Raw genomic sequence first — 22937 nt, 5'->3', positions numbered from 1 at the left:
TGATGGTCTTTGGTGACCCCTCTGACACCCCTCACGACCCCCAAAGTGGTCTTTACTCCCAGGTTGAGAAACGCTGTTTTAGATGGAGTGGAGCATAATGTGTCCCTTTAGATGCAACTCTCAGTATTCCTCATCATTGGCTAAGCTGGTGTGGGTACTGGAATTGCAATCCAACAACATTTGGAGGACTACATGATTCCCACCCCATCTTTAAAGACAATGGCGAGCATTTATGGACTACAACAGTTTTAATCCTATATTGCTGGTGTTTTTATGTTAAGCTGCTTTGAGTCTCCTGCGAGAGAGATAAAGCAGGATATAAATAAATATAATAATAATAACCACCATCATCATCCATGGAAACTCCCATTATTATAAATCTGTTAAGACATGAATCCAACTGAAGTTGCCAAGAAAACTAGACTGACTGAATTATTGAGAAATTCTTACACACATGTATGTAATGTTGTTTTAAATGGTTCTGTGTTGGATTTAGGCCTAAGTCATAAGATTACCAAGGGCAAGAACTTCATGTTAATATATTGCATTTTTTCCATTATACTGTTTCACAGAAATTTCTGGAAATGCAAAAATCTTACCTTTGCTTCCCATCCAGATAAGTGACTGGACAGTATCCTTGCATTTCAGCTTGCATAGGGAATAAGGCCTTCACATCTGCTGCTGTCAGCTTCTTGGGTAGTTTACTTGGGAGAGGAAGAGCATAAGGTGCCAGTGGGGGAACATATCGTTCTGGATTATTCAGGAATTTCTGCATTGAATAAAAGCAGACATACCTAAGAAGAACCATAATGATCACCAGGCTGCTCATGACGCTATTAATTTTTTAGAGGAGTAAAGATATCCTTTTACTTTCTTATATCTTATTACTACTTAATATTTATTACCAGCCATATGGAATGGAGAAACAATATTTTTTTGTTTAGAGGACGTGATTCGATTAACAATTGGCCACAAAGCACTATTTATTTTTTGCTATGAAGGAACACTTTGAGATTGGAGGCTTTTCAAAAAGAAAGGTAAGTGTCTAAATATTGCATTTCTTCTTTAAAAAATCATCTTTCACTCTACTTTGGATGGTCCGAAAACAGAATGGTGCCAATATTTTATTCATTCATTTACTTCAGGCATTTATACCCCGTTCTTCTCGACCTCCGAGGAGGGACTCAGAACGGCTTCCAAACAGGCAACAATTCAATGCCAGGCATGATATAAGACACATAATGAATACATCCATATACATTAAAATAGTTAAAAATATATACGTTAGAACTATTTCGCCAGATTAAAATAGCCATATTTGGAAAGGAAATACAGTACTACCAATGGACTTTTCTTCTGACTGGTTTCATTCTGTCCAATTAAATCAATAATCAGAAACACAAACATATGACAGATAAAATGCCGCAACAATGCAATGGCCACAATACAGCTTTATGGAAAGGAGACATTGCTTTTAGCCAGTTCCTGCATATTAATTCCTAGCACTGACAGAGTTCTTGAAAATATTTCAATAACTTCACATAACATCTGGCAAATTAGTTTAATTGCTATATTGCACATGGAGATATATGAGCATAGTTGCAGAGAGAATGGCTTGCCTTAAAGCCAACTGATGAGTTCAAATACAGAGGTGAGATTTCAACAGATCTTACATCTCACAGGTTATCTACTACATGGCACCAACTATTTGTACATCGCCTACACCAGTATCTGGTTATTTCCCATATCAGTAATATATGTGTTCTGCTTGCTGCTAACACTTACATTCAGTTCTTCCTGTCCAGCCATTTTGTAGTACTGTCCTCGAAATTCTGCTGCAAACTGCAGAGATGGAGATTCAGAACAATCCACAAGTTCTCCCAGTTCTGCAAGGGTGACAGGGCAGTACTGCCCAAACTCCCCCAATCGAGACAGCAGTTCGTGTGGCATGATACACAGATCAGCAATGCTAGCTGCCTTTCCTGTTAACAGTGGATACAACAGTGTTGTCTTGTAGCTGTGAGAGTTTGTATTTGATAGACTAGACTTACTCGACCTATAGTTTAAATGGAAAGCTGTAATCTGATATCATGGGAATGGCAAATTGATATTCATCAATGTGAAGAACAAGAGAATTACTTCTGGACTTTTTGAACTGAGAAAAGCTTTATGAGGAGAGAATAAAAACATATTACCCTACCCATTATTAATGTATTAGTATGCTTTGTAGGTGTTAGTTGTACTACCAGTATAATGTTTCCTTTGAGGCTGAAAATTTTCATTTGCTATATAAATTATTTATTCAGACAACACTAAAGCATAATTGGATTTTAATCAAATAATTTTTCACTCGTTTAAAAACTGAACCTGGAATGTGGTTAGCAGGTTATTCAATGTCTCTCTCAACAAAAATATGAAAGAATTTTGGATTCAATTCCATGGATTTCAATGAGAATTATTTCAAGAAAATTGTATAGAGAATTACAAGAAATATTACTTGCCTTACATTGGATAATATTACTTTATCAGAAATTTAAAACAAGGTGTGTTCTCCCTCCCTCATGAGAGAATCACTATTCAAAATGTATGGACCTGTCATATCTGCTAGTTGATTGTGCTAGATTTTTAAAAACACAGTCTTTGTCTCTGATGCTGCTCTGAAAAAGCATGCAGCTTGGCATAGCAGTAGAAAAAAATAACACATTGAAATAAAAATGCAAAACATGGAACCAGAATATAACATTGTATGACTCAGAGATTTTAATGGATTCGGGTTTTCCTCTATAAGAAACATTTGGATAGCTCATGAGCTTCTTCCAAAGGATATATCTGTGCTTAAACATTAAAGTTACTTCTGGTTTTAAGGTAAAAGCAAATCCAAGTACAGGCAGTCCCCGAGTTACAAACATTCGGATTACAAATGACTCACAGTTAAGAACGGGGATGAGGCAACAGGAAGTTGGGGAAATCTACTCCTAGGAAGGGAAATTCACTCCTGAAAGAGTTATCATGGGAAAAGGATGTCTCCACTAAAGTTTTCTCAACAATCCTTGTTTCCACAATAAACCAAAATTTTCACAATCCAATTTGTATGGCTGGAATCACACTTACAAATTCAACTTAAGAACAGACCTACAGAACCTATCTTGTTCATAACCTGGGGACTGCCAGTATAACATAGCTGATTTCAAACTGTAATTGCATTAGACCTCTTGCTAATTTATCTAAAACAGGATGTTCTGCTCACCTTGTCGTATTCTTTCTAGATATGTCTGAATTTGTTTAGTGACTGCTTGTGTTTCCTGAAGCACTTTGTCCCAAATCCACCATTTGCTGTGGGATGCATCAATTACATACCAGTTCTGGTGCTGTACCTCATAGTACGATCTGATCTCTTCAATTTGTGCTTTGTAACAGGAATGCTTAACAGAAAGGATGTGGGAGCTGTCGTGCATCGGATAGGGTAAACTGAGAAGAAAATTTCATGTGGATTTATACCAGGATTATCCAGATTGCCTCCTAAAAACTATTTTCTACATGTTCTGGTGACTAAAGGCATTATCATACCATGCTGTTATATCCTCATAGTTGTATCTAAGCCTTATTGCACGATACCATTGCTCTCCAGGCAGTTGCACTTCAGGTTAATTGAAAATGCTTTCTTTTCACACTGGAAATAATCTTTCACTAACTTACCTTTTCTGCAACAATTCGGTTACTAATTTGGGAGTTAATATTTCATTGTGCTTTCTACTGTAAATGTGCCATTACTGGGCATGATGTAGGTATGGCCAGGGAAAACTTATGAAGAATGGCAGTCAAGAATGTTTACAGTTTACCAGCATTTTTGTTGCAAAATGTCTCTTTAAAACTTTAGATTACACTGGCCAACACACATTTTGGTGCCTCAAATGTTTCTGGGTATATTTGACCTGTCAATTGTAAAAATGGCACTACTTTCCCTCTATCTGTGCCAGTTTTTGAGATACAGAATATGTGCCATCTCCCAGTTGCCATCTGTTCACCCATAAAGAATCATGATAACCATATCTAAGAAACTAGAACTGTACACAGTACACACAATGTAATTTTCTGAGTGCCACAAATACCCCAATAATAGGCCTAAAAACCAAGGCACTAAGAATTTTGTGTGTGGTTAGGCTGTGTTATATTACTAAGGGATTTGTTTCAAAGGCCTTATTATTTTATGCCCTTACTGAATAGTACCTTTCAGAATTTTGTTTATCCAATAGCGCTCTTCTGAAAACCTCCTTCACATCAATTTGTAACTCAAAGATTTTTACAGGAATTATTTTAATTTCTTCCAAGAGATTGACTTGCTTTTGTGTTACAGGGTATCCATCAATAACAAATCTGTAGAAGAAAAAAGGAAACAACTCTAATTTGGAATCAGGTTTATTTGGGGATAGTTTCAATTTCTGTATTGCAAACTGTTGTTAATGAAATACATAATGGACTAAATCTGATTGTTAGTATCCAATACAGTAAACCTACTGGTGCAATAAGATTTATCTGGAGGTTAATTCTTTGTTCAACAGCTGATCCATTGTGCTGTCAGACCTAAGCAACTGGATTTAAGCCAATATATGCCAGTATTCTGAAATAAGAATAAGATCCTAAAGAGAGCTTAATAGGATATTCATATTTTATTAGCCCATCAAAAATTTAGAGATATATAAAATATTTTCATAGAGTATAATCATCATTTTGAAAAGATACATCATCTGAATAATGTATTATCTAGGGCTAGAATGAAGCTAGTAAAGCAGAATGTACATGACACCTTATATTACAGAAGCACTAAAATTGATCAATAGTTATGGAAGCAAGCTTTTTTTGAGTTAGCTGAAGTTAAACGTGGTAGGTTCAACTTTGGCTTTGCACCAGCAAAAAGGTCTTGTTGCATGTAACAATGCAGATTTTATGCATATTTACTGAGATGCAAGTGTCATTATGTTTATTGGTAAAATGTACAAAGAAGCCCAGCTATGTTTCTTCCAATTTCATGCAGAATTTTAAAAATATCTTTTCACGCATGCATGTATGTATAGAATTTTCTGAAATGTCATGCTAGCAAAACACTATGCAGTCTTTAGACATGATTTAAAGTAGTCAGGAGATTGCTGGCTGAGAAACCAAAATGCTAAAACATTATTACAATGAAAATGGCTCACCCTGTGGTATTACACACAGTATCCATCAATACAGTATCAAGAGCCCTGATGGCGAGTTCATCAGGCGCAGTCAATCCTTTATGAAGGTGCCACTTCAGTACAAGGGCCAGTTCAGTCTCTGGCTGATTGTTTAACACCCAGCGGAGAGCATCTCCCATGGAAAGGCGCAGTAATCCATAGGCACTTGCAAATTTTTTGGCAACTGCAAAACAGGTCCATAATGAATGAGAAGTATATGGTTGCATTAACACAATATACTGGTCCTATTTTCCACAAGAAACAAGATTAGGGCAAAAACCTTAAGCTGCTGTGGATATTGCTGCAATATAAAATTATTCAAAAGTAGCCTATTGGAGGAGATTCATGGGCACTGACATTATCTGAGATTCACAAATGATTAATGTTCACAGGTAGAAATGCAGTCCATGTGATTACCTTTTAATATAATCACAAAAAAATCAGGGAACATTTTTTATTCTCTCTGTATATGATCAAGCATAACTGATATTCCCTCTCTGATGTGCACCTTAATGAGGGCTGAGCACTTTCAGTGGCCACAAAAGGATGAAGAAAATTTTGAAGAGGAAAAAATAGATATACAACAGAATGGCTTGAATCCTTTGATTAATTATGTTTTATGTTTCAGGTTCCACTTTCTACAAAGATTGTTCACCCCCTTATCTCTGGGTGCCTGGTAATAGTGAACATGATATTTTGATTATATTTAAAAGGAAATCATACACAGAATAGCACTGGATGACCTAGAAAAGCTGACAGTCATTTCTGGGGATTTTTTTAAGGTTGGGTAAGTGAAAATGTAAATATGAATTGAAATGCTTATTGTACTAGCCATAGGCCATGACATAAAATATACAACCTTTTAAGTACAATAAGCACTTTCCAATATAAATATTAAAACATGTTCCATACTGGCTCTTTAAAATTATAGTAGTAGTGACATGATAACAATTACAAATGTCTGATTTGTATCATCCCAAAATATCTCAATTTCCATTTCTAGCTTCTGCTGTGGACTTTACTAGTTTGTAATGGAAATATTGAATCCATGGATAAGGAGATTTTACTGTATTTTGATTACCTACCTGAATCCTGAATTTTTATTTATGTATTTATTTATGATGATACTTTTCTTTCAACGTGAGACTCTCGTTCTCCCTGCAGCCCTTGGAGCCACCCGGAAATATGCTCCACATGCTTTCCTCGACCCCCAGAGCATTTCTTGTTGACATCAATAGGTTATACATTATGCACTCCCGTAAGAAAAGTCTTTCTTTGAAAAAATAATTTTAAAAAACACAAAGAAAACTAAGGAATACAGATCCTTTTCTGAACAAGCCCCCTGCAACCATAGAAAGGTTACCAAGCAGATGGATAAGTTCACATGCATATTTAGAAAGCATAAAAAAATTGAAGCAAGGTAATGCACAATAGAAAACCACCCAAGAATCAACTGTGTGGCTTGTCATAATGAAAACATCTCTGTTTGTGTGAATGCTTCTTCATTGTTGATGTAGAGATACTGCTTTGTTTAAAATGCAATAATATGAAAATGATGTAGTGTGCCCCTAGAGCCATAATAACTTTTAAATGTTGGAATTCAAGTGGGACAAACTAAAATTTTACCTGTTGTCTTTCCAGCTTTTGGAGGCCCCACAATTGCAATCTTCACTGGCACGGTAGGTTTCGGTTTAGGCTGGCGAAGATATTTGATGGGATTTTTCATAAATGTATCTCTGTTTTCTTTGCTTGTAAAAAAATAAACACAGTTGCGATGGAGAACAGGGAAGCTTGGCGTATCCTGATGTTGGTAAGGCTTGATAGCATCTCCTTCACTTAGCTGCAATAAATGAAGAGTTACTGATACCCAGTAAGTCAGACTGTGTGTCTAGAAAGTGATCATCTGTACATTCACACATTTGGGTTTGTGCTAGCATAGAGCCATTTTTAAGAATCTACTAGATAATGTATTCCCAACCTGGGATATGCTAAGTCCTAGTGGTATTAACCAGGACATGTTGGGGTAAACAAAACAATGGAATAATTGCGTGAAATGGTGCATACACTAACAATGTAAGATAAGATAGAAGGCAAAAGTCATGAAACCATGGGAAAGAATATATGAATTCATAATTAATGCCAAAGCCAGGAATTCTTGTCTATGACTTTTGTTATGTGTAAGAGTTAATGCAAGCATTCAAAATGTCTTTAAAAGCAAGGAACACGATGTCTCTTTTACCTTGATTGGATCCCACTGACCAAAATTGCTTGGATGTTTATAGGAGAGACCTATCATCTTGCGTGCAAGTGAATGACTTAATGGATAGCATTTCTCAAAAATGCTTTCGCGATTTTCCACTAGGTTCTTTAGCTTTTTATACAACTGGTAGCACACAATATGTGGTTTACGCTTACAACTAAGAGTTATTTGAGGTATCAATAATTTGTCAAGTTCCTCCTGAAAACAAAAGGAAACAAAAAGGCAGAAGTCACTCACATGGGCCAGGAATTACTATAAATCAGAAGTCTGGCAGCTTATTTGGGACAGAGACACTAAATTGGGTTACGTATCCCCACAGAACAGGTAAGATCTGTATCTTGATGCTGAGGAACCTGGCTCTGCCTTCTCAGACCAAACTAGTGAGAAAATCCTTAATATAATACATGCGGACACCATATCTCATAAAATCAAGATATTTACATTTTTCTGCAACATTGCACCCTGAGTTTTGGCAAGCAGCAAATGATATGACTGTTTTATAGAACTATCCACAAAATCTTTAGTAGTGAGTGTGGTGCGCAACTGCCATAGGACCCCTCTGCATTGACCATTTAAAGCAGTTCAAAGTTAGCTTCAAATTGCGGTAGCCAGACAACAAATTCCCACAAAAGAAAGCTCTTAATGTGAATCATATTCTGTAGTTTGTGTAATCACCATTTGTGCCTCAAACTCATTTCAGGATTTCCTATGTAATCATCTGCACAGCAAGACCAATGTCTGCAATACCAATTTGAAATTGCATTAAATGGCCAGTATAGATGGGGCTATAGGCTACACCAAGTCTTTATTTGGTCTGCCATTATAACTCATTTTAAGTACAACATTTTTCATTGTATTTAAAACTGCATTAAAACATCCTGATAATCTTTATGATAATAGTTGGAATTATTTTGCTTTTTAAAATCAATGATTTTGGCAACAGCTGCAAGACTGAAGTCAAATTTTAAGGGGAAAGTAAAAAGGAAGATAATACTGTTTGATACTCAAATAAGTGATAGATTTATTTTTGACCTTTGCACCATAACACAGAGCATTTTCCTTTGTTAGTGTAGTTAAGCATTGAGTCGCCTGTCTGGGCTGAAATATGCGGTATAGAAATAAAGCAAATAAATAAATAAATAAATAAATAATCATACATCCTTCTGTAAGCAACAGAATTAAATTAAACATAATTAGAGCTAGTCTATTAATGTAAATTGCAGAGATGATTCATTTGGGAAGATTCCAATACTCAAGGCAACAGATACCATTTGTTCAAAAATACGGTCAGTCTTATGACAACCCTCCTTTTATCATATCCTGTTGCCTGGCACCATTAGGCTTGTAGTTTTACAGGGCATCTAAGTGAAGTAGGATTAAGGTAGGATTGACTATCTTAAATAGTTTTATTCTGGAAGCTTGTTTTCTTTCATTGCTAAAATTGAGATAGTATTGACAATTTCAAAAGAACCATATTCCAGAAATCTCATTTCTGGAAATATAAATGACACAGATTTGTAAAATTAATTTCTTTGATTTATGCACTAAATTAGAATATAATAAAGAATTCTTTAAATACCTGTACAGTTTGTATATTAGAAATATCAGTTTCATATTTCTCTGCAATTTCAGCTTTTATACGGTCAATGGCATCACTTTCTTGTTCTTCTTCCTCATCTTCAACCTCATCCTCTTCTTTTGGGAATTCTTCTTCCAGAACAGCTTCAATATCATCTTCTTCTTCCTCATCTTCATCTTCATCATCTAGGAACTCATCTTGACGTCTAGCCAGACCATACTACACAATAAAATATTTAATGAATGCAACATTCCTACAAAGATTTCTATAAAACAGAATGGACAGAAATTATTTTCAAAACATCTTTATTCAGTATTTGTGTACTGTTCCTTTTTAGAAATGCTACAAAGTGAAATACAGTATTCACACCTAAGCCAAATTTAATATTCATTGGGTGAGATCCAGATTTAGACTAAAGCATCCCTTCTCTCTACTATTTCTCTCTATAGCAGTGGTTTTCAACCTGTGGGTCCCCAGATGTTTTGGCCTTCAACTCCCAGAAATCCTAACAGATCCTTCAGCATATGAGTTCTAGGACTTTTAATCCCCCCAAATTCCCAAGGTTTGTTTTTAAGCACATCTATCAGAAGATAGTACTGATATTGTATGGTGTCACCACTGATACTTTGAGGAATTTTCCAGTGTGGAAGAAGGCAGGGATTTCTTAGTCTGATTAATCCTAATTTAAAGTAAAACATTTAGATTTTTCTGTTGAAGCCAAATACGTTTTATCTACAATAAAATACCCCTTTTATTAGTTCAGTTACAGCACAATTATCTTTCTATAAACATTTCTAATGCCACACTGAGAGCCATTTTATCATGTAAAATGATCATACTCTTTCTTAGCACAAAATGATTATTTATTTATTTATTTATTATTTGGGGTGCTTCTACCCTGCCCTTCTCAACCCCCTAGGCTCAGGGCAGCTTACAAAAGGCACAATTCGATGCCTAACAATACAATATACAATACAATATACAATACACAAATTTACCATATAGTATCACAAAATACAATACAATATACAATACACAAATTTACCATATAGTATCACAGTTATAACTAATTAAAACAATCAACAGTATACTGGCAGCAATAAAAAAATCTTGTGGTCAATGTTCACCAAATCCAAGTCCGTAAACCATTTAGCATCGTCATTGTCCTTTCCTACTCTGGTCATTATTGGTTGTCTTTGTTCATCTGCCAGCTTACCCGAATGTCTGGTCCCACATCCAGGTCTTTAGCTTCCTTATGAAGGAGAGGAGGGATGTTGATGTCCTAATTTCCCCAGGGAGCGCATTCCACAGGCGAGGGGCCACCACCGAGAAGGCCCTGTCCCTCGTCCCCACCAGTCTCGCTTGTGATAAAGGTGGGGCCGAGAGCAGGGCCTCCTATTATAATATAGTTAAAAATAAGAAGTCATTAAACAAAATTGTAACAACTGTGGCTTTCCTACCGCTGCTTTCTTCTTTGCTTCTGCAACAAGCTCTGCTCTTCTTTTGGCAATTTGTTCACTCTGTTAATAAAAGATGTGAAACTAATTTTTTCTATTTTAAAAAATGGTCAAACTAAAAAAACAGAATAATACAGTTTTTAGAGATCTCTCAACCATAAATCAAAGCTTCCTGATAGCGGATAGCAACAACAGAAATGCTAAAATACTTGTCCTTAGATGAGTGAATATATAGATGGTTTAAAGTATAACAGCATTTGTGAATGCTCCCTCATTCAGTTTACACAAACCTCTGGTCCAAAGCATTTTGTATGAGAGATATTCAGCCTGCACTACTAAACATAGTTTTGTAGTTTTGAACAGATTAGAGAACTGTGCTGTAATTTGTTTTCATAGATGAACATTTTGAATTTCCATAGCTATATTTCAAGTTCTTAAAACCAAGTCAAACATCGCTGCCATGTCTTGTTTCTCTAACCTAGACTCCAGAAGCTAGAGTATTTATTCTACTCAGAGCTTGGGACAGTTACTTTTCTGTACTACAAGTTTCAGTTTTGATTGTGAGTGCTAATGGCATACAGAATATAAAAAAGAAAACATCTAGAGTTAATCAAACACACATGATACAGATATGCAATTCTCCCAAACCTCCCACCCCCACCCATGAACCCCCACCCATGACTTCTGGCACCTGTGCACCACCCAGTGTGAAACTAGTATCTCAAAGAGAGAGAGAGAAAAGAAAAGGAAACAAACAAACAAAAAACCCTTACCCTTATCTTGTATTAATAAATTCCCCTTGCAACTACTTTAAAATCTATTTTTGTCTTCCTTTCTAGATATCAAAGTGCAAGCCTCCATTTCCTAACAAAGTCTTCCTTATTTCCTCCCTGAATTCTATTGGATAGCTTGGCCATTTGGATATACTCTAATAATTTTTCTCTCCAGTTCTTTAGCATTAATTCCTTTCCCCTTTTCCAAGATTTTGCTATTATTATTCTCGCTGCAGTGAAACCGTATTGAGAGATTCCTACATCTCCTCTACTAATTTTTTCACCAAATAACCCTAAGAGGCACATTTCTAGATTTTTTTCCTAACCTTTTTAGTGATAATTTTCTTTGCTTCTTTAATTGCTTTTTCCCAAAATGTTTGTATTAACTTATAGGTCCACCAGGCATTGAAGAAGGTGGCTTTCTGTACTTTACATCTCCAACAACCCCCCCCCCCCCCCGTGATATTTATCTATTTCAGCAATTATCTTAGGTGTTATAAAGCTTCTATAAAACATTTTATACATGTTTTCTCTAACAGATCCCACTACTGAAAATTTAAATCCTCTTTCCCAAAAATATTACCAATTATCTAACTCAATACTTTTCCCCTAAACCTTTAGCCCACAAGATTATTGCTGTCTTTATTTGATTATCTTCTAGATTGTACTCTAATATGTATGTATATAATTTGGAAATTAATCCTTATTCCTCTTCTCCAAAATGTTTTCCAATTCTGATTCCTACATTATTTTTTAAAAATCTATCAACTCTTCTCTTCCTTTTAATTTCCAATGCTCTTTAATTAAGAACTCCCTATAAATTCTCATTTCCTCCTTAAAGATTGGATTTAGCATTTCTTCCAGAGGGCAGGGTTTTTGGTTCAATTTCCACCTTATATCTTTTCCAAATTGCTAAAAGACTATCTCTTATTGGGTGTTTACAGAATTTTTTTTACTAATCTTATCTTTTTCATATCAAAAATATGCATGCTAGCCAAATCTTAGGTTATATCCTATATCTAGGTTGAGTAAAGCTCAATTTTCTAATCTTACCCACTCCAGGTGAAGCCTACTTCTTTGTAATAATAAGTAAGGTCTGGCAGCACTAAGCCTCACCTCTCTTTGGTATCAATTAGGTTTTTATAAGCAATTCTAGCTTTGTTACATTCCATATAAACTTGGTCAGATCCTTCCTCCATGATTCAGAAATCCTCACTCCTTTAATTATCGATAGATTTTGGAATAAAAACAACATTTTGGATATGACCATCATTTTCATCACAGCTATTCTCCCCATCCAAGTTAGTTGAATTCTTTGCCATATTTCCAAATTTTCTTGAATCTCCTTCCACGTTTTTTTCATAATTATTTTGATATAAGTTGTTATTTTTGTTGGTTAGCCATAATCCTAGATATTTTACTTTCGAAGCTACCTTACAAGCTGATAAATTCTCCAATTTGTCAATGTTGCTTTTTTACACATATTTGGTTAAGAACACAGACTTCTCTTTCTTTATTTTAAATCCTGCCACTTTTTCATACTTAGTGATAGTTTCCATCAGGCTTTGAATGCTTTTTAATGGACAAGAGGGATCCTCTCACCTCTGCAGGAGTCTACCGTATACCATGCAGCTGAGGACAAGTCTACATAGGGACCACCAAACGCAGCGCCCAAACACGAATCAAGGAACATGAAAGGCACTGCAGACTACTTTAACCAGAGAAGTCAGCCATAGCAGAGCACCTGATGAACCAGCCTGGACACAGCATATTATTTGAGAACACAGAAATGCTGGACCACTCCAACAACCACCATGTCAGACTACACAGAGAAGCCATTGAAATCCACAAGCATGTGGACAATTTCAACAGAAAGGAAGAGACCATGAAAATGAACAAAATCTGGCTACCAGTATTAAAAAACTCTAAAATTACAACAACAAAACAGCAGAGGGGAAACAACCAGGCACATCTTAACACCTCTCAACAGAACATTTTCCCAGGCTCAGCCAGGCCTTCAAATGCTAATGAAGGTGGTCAGCTGAAACATTCACACCTAGCTTCAGCAGAGAGCTCTTTGCCCCACCCCAGTCATTCCACAGATATATAAACCCATTTTCCTATTTCCAACAGACCTCACTACCTCTGAGGATGCTTGCCATAGATGCAGGCGAAACGTCAGGAGAAATGCCTCTAGAACATGGCCCTATAGCCCGAAAAAACCTACAAGAACCTAGTGATTCCAGCCATGAAAGCCTTCGACAATACTTTTTAATGGATTTTCTATAATGCATACCATATCAACAGCGTATGCTTTGGCTTTGAAAACTTGTCCTTCTATTTTCACGCCTTTAATATAGATGTCTTGCCTAATCCTAATATTTAATATTTCTAACATAAATATAAAAAACAACAGTGACAGAGGGCACCCTTGTCTTGTTTCTTTTTGGGTCTCTATATAATTTGAAATCTGGCCATTTATCCTTAATTTGGCTATTCACAGTAGTGTAGATATCAATAACCACTCTTTTAAATTGCTGACTCACCCCATAATGAGCCAATACTTTTTTCTATAAACTCCCAATGGATGTTATCAAAGGCTTTCTCCACATCTAGAAATAAAAACACCACTTTTCTGTTAGGATCTTGTTTGGCCCCTCTAGTATATTTAGGACTATTCTCAAATTTTGGTTTAATTGCCTGTTTGGGAGGAAGCCTGCTTGGTCTTCATGTAAAATCTTAGCTAGAATTAATTTTAATCTATTTGCTAATTGACAGATTCTTGAGCTATAGTTAAAAAAAAGTAACTTTCCCAAACTCTGGTAATAACCCTGCTAAAGAACGTATCTTTTCATCTTTTGGTCCTAAAACTGTCTGAACTAATTCATTATTTTCTTTAAATATAGCTATGGAATAGCATTTGGTCTTAATTTAGAATTTCTTCCATACTGCTATTTATACAGTTTCTAGGTTTGTTTGTTTTTATTGGGGGAGACGGGACATTTTAATAATCATAATAGTAATAATTACTCTGATTTTTTCCTTCAGTTCTTTCAATTGCTGCTTCTTCTCCATTTTCCTATTTTGTTTCTCATGCCATTTTTGCACCCTTATGGGAAGAAGTCGGTCAATAACATCATCTTCATCAGCTTCAAGAAAGACTGCAACATCAGGACAAAGCATTCGCTCTGCTAAGTATTGGGTCTCATCTCCAGTTCGGGGGAAACCATCCAGTATAAACCCTGTAGATCTAAATTAAAACAATATTTGAAAAAATATAAAATAATTCTCAAAATTCTATTACCCCTTCATCTCAGAAAATGGCAACAATGTCATTCCTCTACCAACAAGAAAAAAGTAGGCACAGCTGGGCGGGGGGGGGGGGGGATAATTAGTTATAGTTGGATTTAGCAAGGCCTCCAGTCAGATAACACAATAGTTAACATAACAAATGTATTGCTAAGTTGATTATTTGGGGGGGGGGGGAATCCAATTTGTTACAAGTAATTTATCATTACTTTAAAGCTTCTAATATTGAGGATGGATTTTTAAAATAAATTACTACTGTGAATTAGAATTCAAAGGTATAGTTATTAGGTTGGAATATCAGTATACAAAGGAATGATGTAGCACTTTAGAGACTAACTGCAAGCATCTAATTGGTAGCATACGCTTTCATGGACTGTCTATTTCCTCAGATGCATGGAGTGAAGTGTCTAGGAATAGATCTTTATAGGCACACTGTGTATATGAATAGAAATGAAAACCAATGGATATGGTGATGGCATGACAAGCAGAGTTCTAACTATAGTTCTTGGGGGCAAAGGCAGGAGAAAGCAACACAATTACATTCAGTGCTGTATATGTTTGCAATCCGCCCTAAGTCCCCTCAGGGAGAAAGAGTGGAATATAAATAAAGTATATTATTATTATTTTATTTTAACAGTGTAATTTAGATGGCAAGAGTAATTTTGTTGCATTCTCATTAAATTATAGAAATTGCAAATACTTATCAATCTATTGAAAATTATCCAGAGATCTAGCAGCAAAACATGATTGGGCTTCTGCCAACTTCTTTACATTGCATGCAGAGAAAACTATGTAAAAACATTGAGGGCACTTGAGGCTGTACTTCATAATCCCAGATAAAGATGAGGATGAGGTTACTGTCAAAGCAGGAAAGTGAACAGTTGGGCAAGGTAACATTTGAAAATGTATTTAATTATTAGCCATATTTTAGTCACTTAATTATAAAATTAGGAAGGAAAACTGAGGTGGAACAAGTGCCGCATATGACACAATGGATTTGAGACCCTGATGCCTTCTTAGGCATACCCACTCAGTTACATTCAATTGAGTCTCAGGGAACTAGCTCCCATAAGTGTTTATAAACGTACTGTCTAAGAGCTATATGAGCTACAAGAAAATGAATGAGATCACAGTAGTTACCGAAATGGCTCTTTCATCCACCATTCAAGAACAATGTTGTCAAGAACCTCCATTGGCATGGGCTCACTCTCAATTATGTTTGCCTTGATTGCTTCTTCCTCATCCGTTAACTGCATTTCTTTTAGCTAAAAATGATCCCAAATCCAAATCAGATCTCAGTTTTGTTTTGCAAATAATAGTGTTTAGGACTAAAGGGTTACACACAATTCATTTTCTTTACTTAGTGGCTTTTTCTAACAATAAAATAATTGGATTTATTTTAACTCTTGTTCTGTAAGAATGATATACAGTGGAGCCCTTGGTATCCACTCAGATTGGTTCCAGGATCCTACCATGGATACCAACATCCTTGTTATATACAATGGCATGAGGGGAGGCAAGAAAGAGAAAGAAGGGAAGAGAAATTAAGGGAATAAAGGAGGGAGGGAAGGGGGGAGAGAAAGAAAAAAAAGAAAAAAGAAAGGGGGAAGGTATATGAGGGAAACAAAGGAAGGAAGGAAAGAGCCACAAAGAGAGTTTTCCCGCCATTGCAAGAACATTGCCATGGAGACATTGTGAGGTAGGCCTTCTCAGAGCTGGAAAAGGGAGAAAGCAGGCAGGCAGTGGCCCCTCTGACACCCAGGCAATGTGGGGTATTTACTCTAATATATCTATATCTGTAAATAATGTACCTTTGTCTGAGATCCCTCTTGCCAATTGAAAACTACACACACCCATAGAAAAGTGACTCAAGGTACAAAAAACTCTGTAACATTGTTGATATACTGTATGTCATATGCAGGGCGTATATGAAAAACAAGATTAGATTCACAGCAAGCAAATATAAGGAAAAAACATGCCTATCTCAAGTATCTAAAGCCAGAACAAAATAAGCCAAGGCCTGATCAGAAAAGTACAGAGAAACTATAGAACAACTTCTGTACTTAAGAACAGTTAAAAGAACAAATGTGACTTCAGGTATGGGTATCCTTGCAGAAATACCAGTTCAACCAGCAAAGGCTGTCAAAAGAATACCACGCTCACGCTGTCTTATAGCTATTGATAAAAGTTGCTGCTTTGTTTCTGTAACCAGGAACAACTACATTATGTAAACTGGCCATTTAATATCTTTCCTTTTTTTTGGAAACTATTAAGGTATGGTGTTACCTCTTGAATTCGTTTACTGTCTTCTTCACTCTCAACTTCAGTTGCGCTCCCAGGACCTGCTGGAGCAGACCCTACTGTTTCCTGCATTGTAGGTGAGATCTCTTCCTCATCTTCATCTTCGTCTTCATCTTCTGGTCCAACTCTGTGTCCTATTTTGAGCATGATCAATTCCTGTAACCGTTCTTCAAATTGAATGTGAAAAATGCCTAGCTTGTCTGCTAACCAACGAGCACAGACCGTTTTTCCTGATCCATGTGACCCTAAAAGTAATATCCGTATAGGGGGAGCCTAAAATAAACAAAACATTGCAGAATAATAATTAAGGTTATAAGAGTGAAGGATTCTACTAAATAATGTTACATGAGAACACTAAATAAAAAAGAATGAGATATCTCACTGGAAAAAAAATCAGAAGTCTGAAAATTATACTGTAAGATTGCACTAAGTATTGATAGTAAAAGTATTGATAGCAAAAAATATATACATCAGGAATTAGAAAGAGAAAATGTAATAAAGGTATTTTTAAAAATACTCTATTAAAAACTCTTCTTTATTCAATGCATCCCCACACAGATACCTTAGTAAATAAAGTGTAAATAAGAAAATATCAGTTTAAGAAATACATATCCTGATTCGTTTCTTAGACTGATATATTTTCTTATTTATACTTTATTTACTAAGGCATCCGTGTGGGAGTGTTTGGAGTACAGTTTTTATTATTCTCACCACCCCAATCACTGGTCATAATGGGGATCAGATTCTGAAAACATCTAGAATGCTATAGGTTTCTTACTTCTGTTTTAACGGTATGCTTATTTCACAATTGAACTAATACAGGACTGGGATGTAGCCAGTCCTGAAAAACACTGATGCTATGCCCCATGCAACTGTCTTAGTTCAAAACCTAACATTTCAATGTTAACAATATATTTTAAAAGATGGTCTTCTTTATAAATATTATTCAATCTATTATGGCCCCCCAGTCTCTAAATAGTCTGAGAGATCGGTCTCAAAACCAATGACTCATAGGAGAGGGAATACTGATCTTGATCCTGTGACTATTACATATACATAGTATGAAGTTCTCATTGGGCCAATTTGCTATAAATACTATGGATAAGCTGTTATGTACATACAGAGCCATGGAGCTCTCAATACTTTCTGACATGCATTCTATAATATAGACTATAGTGCTGTTTGTTTAAAAATAAGATCTTGCTGCTTTCACCATATATATCCATCATGAGCTATTCAGTTGCTACAAAATCATCGATAGCCCAAGACCTGCTGTGCCCAACAATGTATCCTCTTTGTTAGTATACACTTGGCTGTAGTCTATACACAACAATACAAATTCAGCCCAAATAACATTTGAACCACAGTCAGTATTAATTCCATATAATATTGTTGTTGTTGTTCATTCGTTCAGTCGTCTCCGACTCTTCGTGGCCTCATGGACCAGGCCACTCCAGAGCTCCCTGTCGGCCGTCACCACCCCCAGCTCCTTCAAAGTCAGGCCAGTCACTTCAAGGATGCCATCCATCCATCTTGCCCTTGGTCGGCCCCTCTTCCTTTTTCCTTCTACTTTCCCCAGCATAATTGTCTTCTCTAGGCTTTGCTGTCTCCTCAGGATGTGGCCAAAGTACTTCAACTTTGTCTCTAGTATCCTTCCCTCCAGTGAGCAGTTGGGCTTTATTTCCTGGAGGATGGACTGGTTGGATCTTCTCGCAGTCCAAGGCACTCTCAGAACCTTCCTCCAACACCACAGCTCAAAAGCATCTATCTTCCTTCGCTCAGCCTTCCCTAAGGTCCAGCTCTCACATCCGTAGGTGACTACAGGGAATACCATGTCTTTGACTATGCGGATCTTTGTTGCCAATGTGATGTCTCTACTCTTTACTATTTTATCGAGACTGGACATTGCTCTCCTCCCAAGAAGTAAGCATCTTCTGATTTCCTGGCCACAGTCTGCATCTGCAGTAATCTTTGCGCCTAGAAATACAAAGTCTGTCACGGCCTCCACAATTTCTCCCTCTATTTTCCAGTTGTCAATCATTCTTGTTGCCATAATCTTGGTTTTTTTTATGTTTAGCTGCAACCCAGCTTTTGCGCTTTCTTCTTTCACCTTGATTAGAAGGCTCCTCAGCTCCTCCTCGCTTTCGGCCATCAGAGTGGTGTCATCTGCATATCTGAGGTTGTTAATGTTTCTTCCAGCAATTTTCACCCCAGCTTTGCATTCATCCAGCCCCGCACATCGCATGATGTGTTCTGCATACACGTTAAAAAGGTTGGGTGAGAGTATGCAGCCTTGCCATACGCCTTTCCCAATCTTGAACCAGTCTGTTGTTCCGTAGTCAGTTCTTACTGTTGCTACTTGGTCCTTGTACAGATTCCTCAGGAGAGAGACAAGGTGGCTTGGTATGCCCATCCCACCAAGAACTTGCCACAATATAATATAGACATATGAAAATCATTTTAAAATGTTACATACTTTCAGTGGTTCATTGCAAGACACATATTCTTCAGGTTTTTCCAAAAACTTATCTCTGTTTTCTGGAGTTGCAAAATAATAGTACTTTTCTCGATATTTAGCTGCATTTTCAGGAAGTCCTGGATATAGGATAAAGTTTTCCTTCAGAACCACTGGACAAAAGTGCTTTGTATCACCCACATGTCTCTTTCTCATTGCCATTTTTTCTTCATCCTGACAAAAGCAAAATATTTCAGATAAGGCATTGAGTGTTACTATGATGAATCTATTTTTCCAGCCCATTAAACCTATTTTGGAGAACCCACATAATAAAAGGCTGAATATCCACTGTTGCATTTCAAGTGGCTTTTATTTATGATGTGATCAATATTGTCAGTTCTGATAATACTGATAACAGGTAAGCAGAGAGGAGGAGGTCATGGTGGAGAATGCCTCAAATGAGCCGGGCAAACACTTCCCTCTTCTTATGCTGGTCTGACTTGTCTGATTAGGCAGTCCAACTGTTGGCTCTCAGCAGACTGCAAACATACAGCAGCCAGTTATTCTGGCATTCCCTAGTGCATTTGACAAATTCTAATTCTAATAATAATAATAATTGTATTACTCGACTCTCTCAAGGTGAGGTACAAAACTGTTAAAATGAGAGATAAAAATAGTTTGGATGAGTAGCCTGGTGAAGCACTAGAGCTCTCCAGCTGTGAATTCTAAATATCTAAACTACAAATCCAGTGGCTCTCCTCACCTATATGACAAAAACAAAAAGCACACTGTACACCGTAGCAGAGAACTCTAGGTTGGAGATTATGTTTTTAAAATTACAGCTATAAACAATGTCTCAATTTTAGAACACTGCTTACTTCTTCCTCTTCTTCATCCTCATCCTCATCTTCATCCTCCTCCTCCTCTTCCTCCTCCTCTGCCAATGCATCTGCTTCAGCTTGTAAATCTTCTTGTTCTTCATCCTCATCTTCAGGACATAATTCCCAGCCTTGATACTTGAAAGGTCCTGTTGGGGATTTTCAAATTAAAACCTCTACTGCTTCCCTTCCCATTGCTTTTAAAAAGTAAATATCTATACAATCAAGACCAGAAATAAATTGTGACATTTTTTAAAAGGTGAGATATTATGTTGTCCTGAAATAAATTATTTACTCAAATTGCATATAGAACTTAAACTGTATGTGTGTGTGTACACACACACATACATACATGCACACACATTTGTGAGGGGAGTTACTTAATTTTGGTAGCATAGTGGCAAGAATTAATAAAGAGTGGTGGGCAACATGGGATTCTAGAAAGTCACAAATATGATTGGCGGTATGTGGCCACATTTTCCCCACTTTGATCTACTTTACTCCCAACCATCATTCTATCAAGGCTGAGGTATCACTCAATGTTTCTCCAGACTCAGACTTTTAATCCAGTAGGGTCTACTGTAGCAATGATAACTTAGTGGAGCAGGTAGAGAAGATGTCTAAGTCAACATACTGGCACTGATTAGAGCCTCAGTTAAGCTAGCACTCCCCCCCCCCCCTCTCTATATATCTATCTCAAGAAGATTCTTCAGTTGCATGCATGCACGCACATTGATTTTAAGGAATTTGTTTACTTTTCCATTTCATTCCATTCTCCAGTTGGTGAGTGTGGAGCAATCACATAAAAATCTACTGATTTTGGTCTCAGGTAGAAAACAATATTTTTGCACTTATTTAATTTAATAATAATAATAATAATAATAATAATAATAATAATAACTTTATTAAAATAGTCTATCAAACATTTCCATTTTTACAGTTTACTACAGCCTGCATTTCTAGATCTTTAAAAATAGGTTCTACATTCAAAGTCTCCTGAGTCAGAAGGAATCTTAAAAAAGGGAATTGCTTACTTTCCATAGCTAAAGTGCTCTGTTCAAGTAGCATCTCTGGAGTTTGCCCTTCAATTTCTAATTCAACAGTCTGAACCAAGACTGTCTCTCCAGCTGCTGCCTCAATTTTGTGCCAATTTTGCACAAACTGAATGAGCTTCTTTTTAAGTGGATCCATTTCTGGCACATCTGGGAAACCATCTTCAGGATATTCAGGAAGTTTGACTCCTGTACAAATAAAATTTTATTTTAGAAAACTATTTAAATTGTATGCATTATATCAGTTCAGGCACTGTCAGAGCCTCAAGATTTGCTTTCCACAGTAACATTCCATAAATTGCAACTGGGAGAGCCCTCAAAGCCACTAGGTATCTTACTACATGTGCACAACATCCAAGTTGTAGTGAAGACAACAGAAATCTCTTTATGTATCTACACACCTCTTTTAATATTCTAGAACACAGTTGAGCAGCTGTGGAGAATATTTTTCACCCTTCCCCACTTCTCAAGGTCACAGTGGGCACACTTCACGCGATCAGGATTGGTGTCACAATTTTTGGGCAATGGAATGGCTTTTCCAGGTATGAAGGGCTCCTGTGTTGTTTGGGAGGAGGGCATAATGCTGTGTTTTGCAGTGTTTGAAAAGCAACTTGAGAGAGGGTGAAAAATAACCCATTAAAAATTGGGGGTTCTGAAAAAATGGGAGTGGGGGGAGGTCCCAAAATGTTGCCCCAAAGGCTGTACATTCTCCACATTCTCCATGTTCTAAACATTGTAAGATATATTAGGGAGAAGGCAAGACCTGACTTCTAGTGAGCTAACAAGATAGAATTAATACAGTTTGACACCACTTTAACTACCATGACACAATGCTATCGAAACCTGAGAGATGTAATTTGGTGAGACCCCCAGCACTCTTTGGCATAGAAGACTAAAGACATTGTAAAACTACAGGGTTCCATAGCATTGATCCACAGCTGTTAAAGTGGAGTCAAACTGCATTAATTCTACAGTGCAGATGCACCTAAAGTGGAGGGTCTTCCAGCCTCTCACTGAGATTGCTCTTTATATAAACTGTTACTGTATGCTTTTTGGCACAAGTGCTAGAAGTGTACTTAGAGAACTGGTGTGAGTGTCCACTAAGTCCTATGTCCAGTTTTACACAACTGGCATTGCTCTATGACAGAAAGGAAAGAATGGTATATTAAGACCATCCCTTTTCATGTCTTTTCATACCACCACCCTCAGTAGCCAAAGAATAATAATTGTGATAAGAAAAAAGAACTACAGAAAATTGGAGCCTGGAAATGAATTATCCTGGAGGAGGACACCATTAATTGCCTCAAACAGCTAAGAGGAGTACTCCATTGAGCAATGTTCTGGAACAGTCTCACTTGTAACAGCATGATTTCTACTCTTTCACAATAGCTGGCTATTACTGGTGTTTTCTTCAAATGAATTGTTCTTTTAAATTTAATTATATGTGATGTGATTTTTCCCTTCTATTTTAGAATTGCATTTTTCAATAGCCAGGATTCTGTGGTATATTAATACTTTTGAGGGGAGGGAGAGAACAATGAAGCTCCAGTAACTTCATTAACGTTGCATGTAGTTAGTTAATTACATAGCAGGCCAAGTGCAAACGTGGGCTTTTAGCATATAAAGAAAATTATTTTTATAATTATAATTTTAAAAGAAC

At 36.6% G+C, this 22937-nt stretch overlaps 1 protein-coding gene across 1 annotated transcript in view; it reads right to left on the bottom strand.

The window, feature by feature from the left end:
* Positions 1 to 22937, bottom strand: part of AK9 (adenylate kinase 9) — a 71321-nt gene that overhangs the window by 5125 nt on the left and 43259 nt on the right. Inside the window, exons 23-37 of the mRNA XM_060753156.2 lie at positions 21260 to 21466; positions 20226 to 20374; positions 19369 to 19581; positions 16878 to 17165; positions 15732 to 15856; positions 14313 to 14532; positions 10513 to 10572; positions 9053 to 9271; positions 7453 to 7671; positions 6840 to 7053; positions 5196 to 5397; positions 4228 to 4374; positions 3248 to 3468; positions 1786 to 1982; positions 600 to 769 (exon numbers count right to left, since the gene is read on the bottom strand). Of these exons, the coding sequence (XP_060609139.2) occupies positions 600 to 769; positions 1786 to 1982; positions 3248 to 3468; positions 4228 to 4374; positions 5196 to 5397; positions 6840 to 7053; positions 7453 to 7671; positions 9053 to 9271; positions 10513 to 10572; positions 14313 to 14532; positions 15732 to 15856; positions 16878 to 17165; positions 19369 to 19581; positions 20226 to 20374; positions 21260 to 21466 (2851 nt within the window). The remainder of the gene's footprint in view (positions 1 to 599; positions 770 to 1785; positions 1983 to 3247; positions 3469 to 4227; positions 4375 to 5195; positions 5398 to 6839; positions 7054 to 7452; positions 7672 to 9052; positions 9272 to 10512; positions 10573 to 14312; positions 14533 to 15731; positions 15857 to 16877; positions 17166 to 19368; positions 19582 to 20225; positions 20375 to 21259; positions 21467 to 22937) is intronic.

Source organism: Anolis sagrei, chromosome 1 (genome assembly GCF_037176765.1).
Source record: "Anolis sagrei isolate rAnoSag1 chromosome 1, rAnoSag1.mat, whole genome shotgun sequence".
Lineage (NCBI taxonomy): Eukaryota > Metazoa > Chordata > Lepidosauria > Squamata > Dactyloidae > Anolis > Anolis sagrei.
Note: the sequence above shows the minus strand (reverse complement) of the source record. Positions and strands in the feature narration are given on the sequence as shown.